The sequence below is a fragment of the Austrofundulus limnaeus genome, unplaced genomic scaffold (assembly GCF_001266775.1).
Source record: "Austrofundulus limnaeus strain Quisiro unplaced genomic scaffold, Austrofundulus_limnaeus-1.0 Scaffold711, whole genome shotgun sequence".
Taxonomy (NCBI): Eukaryota; Metazoa; Chordata; class Actinopteri; order Cyprinodontiformes; family Rivulidae; genus Austrofundulus; species Austrofundulus limnaeus.
In genome coordinates this window covers 190,856-196,859 of record NW_013953113.1, presented here as the reverse complement: position 1 = coordinate 196,859, position 6,004 = coordinate 190,856, and the positions used below count along the sequence as shown (strand labels likewise).

Sequence of the window (6,004 nt, the reverse complement as noted above, 5' to 3'; positions counted from 1 at the left end):
CCATTGGAGGTGACATTATAAAACTAAACAAATATACTGTGAATTTTAATATTTATGATTATTTTTACACATTAGGACAAATAAAAAACTATTTTCATGTAAACAAGAAAAATACTTTATATAGTTTTATTGAATTTCATAAAAGTTAGTACAACTGAACTATTTTCTAATTCTTATTATTATGTAGTCTTCAAAATCTTTAAAAGCTAATTCTGATGGATTTGAGAGAAAGATCATAGAAATAAGTTGGATTATTTAAGTAAACAACAGGCTAGCATGAGCTAATCAACAGGTTTTACTTTTATTAGTATTATTGAGCATATATTTGCATACAAATTGATTTCTGTTGTGGGTATAAAAAAGCAAAGAGAAAAAATTATTCTGTTAWGTTTGGCCACATTTTCAAAGAGCCACTGCAGAGGGCCCAAAGAGCCTCATGTGGCCCCAGAGCCCAGGTTGCAGACCCCTGATCTAGTACTAACAAAGTGTTAATGAATCCAAACTGTTTTGTCTAAGTATTTTTCAGTTATATAACAAGAAACCTGTAAGCAGTAAGCTTATGCTTCTTCTTACTGGTGCTAAAAATAACAGAAAGGTGATGTTTCATGTGATTTTTAGCACCAATAACAAGAAGCATTGGCAGGGTGACAAACATTTTGACTTTGATGATTAAAAAGTAAAAAGAGAGAAAGACTGAGGTTATAATAATTGGCCACATCTGGTTTTTGTTTCCATCAGTTCAGCTATATGGATTTATTTTCCAAAAAAGAATGAAAACTTCAAATTTTACAACTATAAACAGCTTGTCTTCTATGTAGGTTAAGTACTACTGTAAATACACATACCTAACCAGCATTTGGTCAAGTTCCAACAATTTTAAAGCTACTAAGTGATGTTTATTTTATTTATTTATTTTTGTTCTTTAACCTGAAGTACCTGATGATATTTGATGAATGTTGCACATCACTAGATAAATGCAGTCATGTCATAAGAAGTTTTGGATTTCTGTCCAGAAGTATTACACTGGGTCTGCAGAAAACAATCCACAAAAGAGTAAAYAGCAGAAATACCCTGGTTTAAAGTTCAGCTATTTAAGTTTTGATGATACTAAAAAACATTTTTAAKATTTTTCAAATGAAAAGTATTCCTGGTTCAATTTAGGTGTTCAGATGCATGTTAATATTGCAGACTGTGTGGTTGGTCAAACCAAAAGCAAATATTTCAAGCTTCATGCAGGCTTCCTRCCAGATTAAAGTGGGTATAGTTAATTTAGTCAAACTGACATGACATCAAATGTCCTGTGCTTGTTGTGCTCATCTATTTTAATTTCACTAACGCATTTGTGCAATTCTGCTTAAATCTTTTTTTTTTTTTTACCATCTGCCTAACCCCCAGGTCCTTTTAAGGACTGTTACCAGGTGCGACAGGCAGGCTACACCACTAGCGGCATGTACCTGCTTAAGACCGATAACAGCGATCGACTGATCCAAGCCTGGTGTGAACATAGTCTCGACAATGGAGGATGGACCGTTTTGCAGAGGAGGAGGGATGGCTCCGTCAACTTCTTTAGGAACTGGGAAAACTACAAGGTAAACTCACTAACGGGGGGAAAAAGATTTCAGACAAAATGCATAAAGTCAAACAAAAAAAATTTAAAAAAGTGTGTTTTATCAGTTGCTGGAAGTTGGTGAAATTTTTATAGCTTTTACTCTTCCCCCTCTCAAGTGACCCAGTCGCAGCAGCTCGTTTTGGGTCAGTGAGCAAGTGTTTGATCCAATGGTGTAAACAGCTTAGTGGAGAACTTTCTCATAATGAAGTTGCAGCCAAGGACTTCATCCAGGGACATGCATWCAAATAAACTCAATAAGAAGGCTGGGAGAGAAAAGCAGCTCCACTTTCAACCCTATTAATAATAATAATCCCCCCAGTCTCTTTTTTTCTTGTGTCTCAAATTTCCTTTATGAGTTACAGGATAGACAAGTTTGGGGAATAATAGCAGAGGACATTAGGGCATAGCTTCAAAAGTTGTAAAGCAATAAAAAAAGCTAAAGTTCCCCTCATGGATCCAATTAAATGTTGAAATCAATATTTGTAAACTGGAAAAACAAGACAGAAGCCWGTCTGAGCAGCTGAACTCTTCATTCAGTCACAGCCAAATTGCTGCTGGCTCAGCTTTAATTTTTAAGTAAGAAGCCATGGATCAGAAGCCTAGCACATTATTATCTTCATTTGAAGCCCAGCTGATCTCCTGTTTCTTGACTACAAGCACAAAGTTCATTAAAAAAAAAAAAACAGTGACATTTCAGTAACTCTGATTCCGCTTTAGCTTTTATTCAGAACACAGGCTGCTTTGGCTAACCATGTTAAAATATATTTTATTTATTAACCAGTTACAAGAAATCACATAACTGCACGATATTTTGCAAAACTAAAGTGTAGAGTCATTTAAACCAGTGTTTCCCAAAGTTGGGGTCGGGACCCAAAGTGGGGTCTTGAAACATCAAGGTGGGGTCCTAAAAAGATTTTTAATTAATTACATTTTTGCCTTAGTTGTTACAAAGGAGTGAGGTTAGTTTATTTAAAATGGATAAATGTAGTATAAATAATATTGTTACTGTGCCATGTTTAGTTGACCTGATACAAATGTTTATCATCCAAAAATAGTTGTGGGCTCAGGTCTCTGCTACTGTTATTTTGTGGGTCAAAAGCTGAAAAGTTTGGGAACCACTGCACTTTGGTTCCCAAAGTTGGGCTTGGGACCCAATTATGGGTCATGAAGCACCTTGGATAATCTCCAGGAATCAATTTAAAGGGTAATAAAATAATTGCTGAAGTACTATTTTCTCTATAATTATTACAAAACACAAAATATCTATAAATAAGTATTTATATTAGTGTACAAGCTGTTTAGATTGTCAAAAAGCCTGTGTTTTTAGGGTTATTAASGAAGTTCATGTACTCAGACCTGTAGGGGCTCCACAAAGGTGAAAAACATTTCCACTTGTCTTTGACTTTGGTTTTTAAAAGAAAAAAAATCCTTTCTTAAAAGATTTATTTTATTTTCTTCAATAAACAGAATGATAATGTTCTTCAAGTTTTTGATTTATATTCTCTTTTAACTAAAAGTTATTATCATTTTATAAATCAAAGTTGTTTATTGAGTTAATCTTTGCATTTATTGTCAGAAAAAAAGAAAATAGACACCATGAGAAAATGGTTGAAACATCTCTTTACATGTTTTACACAAACGCTTGTTTWATCAACTATTGTCCTTACAGTAAAGTGATTGTTTTTCTTTTTCTTTTTCCATTTAATCAAAGTTGATTGATGAGTTATAACTTCATTGAATTATATTTTGAAGTATAATTACTGAAATGTTCGTGTTTAATCATAGAAAAATGTTTCTTAGATTCAATTCAGTTGAAATGATTCTTGTAAAGTATTCACTGACCTTTGGTCTATTTGTAGCTGTGTCAAAGTTAATATTTGGGGTCAAAAGTTYTTGCCATGGATATTTTGTGGGCCAGAAGACAAAACGTTTGGGAACCACTGATTTAAACCACAGACAGAGTAAACATGGTGTGTTGCTTGTTCTTAACAGAAAGGGTTTGGCAACATTGACGGTGAACACTGGCTTGGGCTGGAGAATATCTTCAGCTTGGCGAAACAGGGCAACTACAAGCTGATGACCGAGCTGGAAGACTGGATGGGGAAGAAGGTGTACGCAGAGTACAGCAGCTTTCACCTGGAGTCAGAGAGTGAGGGTTATAAGCTGAGACTGGGGACATACCAAGGGAATGCCGGGGACTCCTTCAGCAGTAACAACGGCAAAGCGTTCACCACACTCGATCGTGATAAGGACGCTTTTACTGGTAGGTGATTGTTTATGTTAAATAAGCTTGTAACGTGACTTAGTTTTGTCTTCTGATGTTTATATCGTCTTTTCTCTAGGTAACTGTGCCCATTACCATAAGGGTGGCTGGTGGTACAACGCTTGTGGTCAGACTAATCTGAATGGAGTGTGGTACAACGGTGGAGTTTACCGCAGCAAATTTCAAGATGGGATCTTCTGGGCGGACTATGGTGGAGGATTTTATTCTCTTAAGTCTGTCCGTCTCATGATCCGACCAATTGACTAAAACTTTGAACTGTGGTTCTTTCAAATCTGCTTGATTTTATGCCAACAAATAATTTATAAAAAAAAAAGGCAGAACTGTAAATCTCTGCTGTTATATAAGGAGCCATGTAAAAGACAGTTGAAAAGAGACAATGGCATGAGTCTAAGACTAGACTAACAATTCCTGAGTTCTGCACAGTGGCTGAAATGATGACTGATCACTTTGCTTTCCGTAAGTAATTACCCTCAGTAAGTGGCTATCTAGCTCCCTGCAGCCATGCAGTATTACACTCGTGTCTAATTTTTGAATATGTAATAAAGGGGAATGGTTATTTTCTACGAGCATGGAATTTCTTATGAGCAGCTAATACTGGTATTAAGTAGTGTCTCTCTTACCAAGTAGCATTGGAAATAATCACATGCTGGCATTTAGCTACAGGTTTTGACGCCCTGTTCAGTTTTATGATACCCCTTTTCAGCTGGCGATGTCTCATGACATACTGTCGACCTTCAGGTCCGCAGAGAGTTTTTTATTTTACTTTCTGTAAATTTTGTAAACTTCTGTAAGCTTCATAATGGGCAGAGGGGGTGACCTCAATTATTTTATGAAATCCAGAGGAAAACACAAATAAATCGAACCAGCTTGAATAGAGGTGGGTAGCCATTTTACAGCTGCAATAGCTGTTGTTGTGTGTTGTCCATCTGTAACTTTTTTTTACTCTGTAAATTTCGTAAGCTTGCAGAAAATTTGTGGGTTGGGGTGGGAGGTCTGGCTTGAAGTGTCAACACCCTCCTCTAAAATCCTACCTTAAAGCCTGATCACATGTTTAGAAACATAAAAACTGATGCAATTCAAAGTTACACAGTCACAACACATATGTTGTAAAAATTGTTCCTATACTGGGGAAAATTCAGCAGCAGCGTCTGATCTAATTTACGTGTCTGAGAAGATGTTGATTTAAATCATAGGGAGATTTATTAATAAACAATGTAGTTAGAAAAACATTAACTGTAATTTAACTTTGAAATCACAWCTTTCTGTCAGAAAGACGACAACAAAGAAAGTTTGCTGGGAAAAAAAACTTAAAAAACAAGCTGTGCAGAGGAAAATCCAACTAGATTAGAAACAGATATGGATTAGGAAGGGCATTAATTGATGCAGCTATAAAATTATTTTGACTAAATGAAAAGCAGAAAGAGACATTAAGATAAAGGAAGCAACATCTGGAGGGGATTTGGAGGGGAACATTTCACAAAAAGCCACTGAGTGTTGATAAGCATATCTTGAAATGTTCTCTTTTAGATATTTTTCTCCAGAGGCTCTGAAAGTTGGAATAGATAAGAGTTGTCTGATGCTCTAACACCGAACACAGCTACAGTMAACAACTTGTGGCTTGCATGGTCTTCCTGAACACTAACTGCACTGACAGGCATGTTATGCATCTGATATGTTGTACATCACTACAGTCCCAGGGTTCAGACTTGGCCAGGACAGGCTACGTACTCTTCGTCTTTTGTGAGCCAGCTTTCAAGTTGTTTTGATCTGAGACAACACTTTACTTGCCAGTGTTCTCCATTTGACTTGGTATTTCATGACAACCACAAATWAGCATAAACAGCAAGGGCTGTTCTGCTTGTCTGCTGCCTTTTGTAAAGTCTTTTTCCATTGAGTTACCAAACAAACAAAAACTGTGTATTGGAGTAATAAAGCTCAATAATTTACACTGGGACACTGGTTGTGTTTCCATTACAAATGTGCACAAAACTTTGTTGATATTCTGTTAATGTCGAAAAAAACACAGTTTCACAACTGCAGTGTTTCCATTAAGTAAGAAATGCTATTAAAGTCAAACACGAATACGTTTGTTCTCATGATAAGTCATTGCA

General features: G+C 35.9%; 2 protein-coding genes across 2 annotated transcripts in view; one reads left to right on the top strand and one right to left on the bottom strand.

The window, feature by feature from the left end:
* Positions 1 to 5,841, top strand: part of angptl1a (angiopoietin-like 1a) — a 26,383-nt gene extending 20,542 nt beyond the window's left edge. Inside the window, exons 4-6 of the mRNA XM_014028026.1 lie at positions 1,396 to 1,589; positions 3,602 to 3,872; positions 3,952 to 5,841. Coding sequence (XP_013883480.1) covers positions 1,396 to 1,589; positions 3,602 to 3,872; positions 3,952 to 4,139 — 653 coding nt within the window. The 3' untranslated portion in view covers positions 4,140 to 5,841. The remainder of the gene's footprint in view (positions 1 to 1,395; positions 1,590 to 3,601; positions 3,873 to 3,951) is intronic.
* The window catches only part of ralgps2 (Ral GEF with PH domain and SH3 binding motif 2), a gene marked incomplete at its 5' end in the record, with an annotated part of 67,744 nt that overhangs the window by 50,989 nt on the left and 10,751 nt on the right, over positions 1 to 6,004 (bottom strand).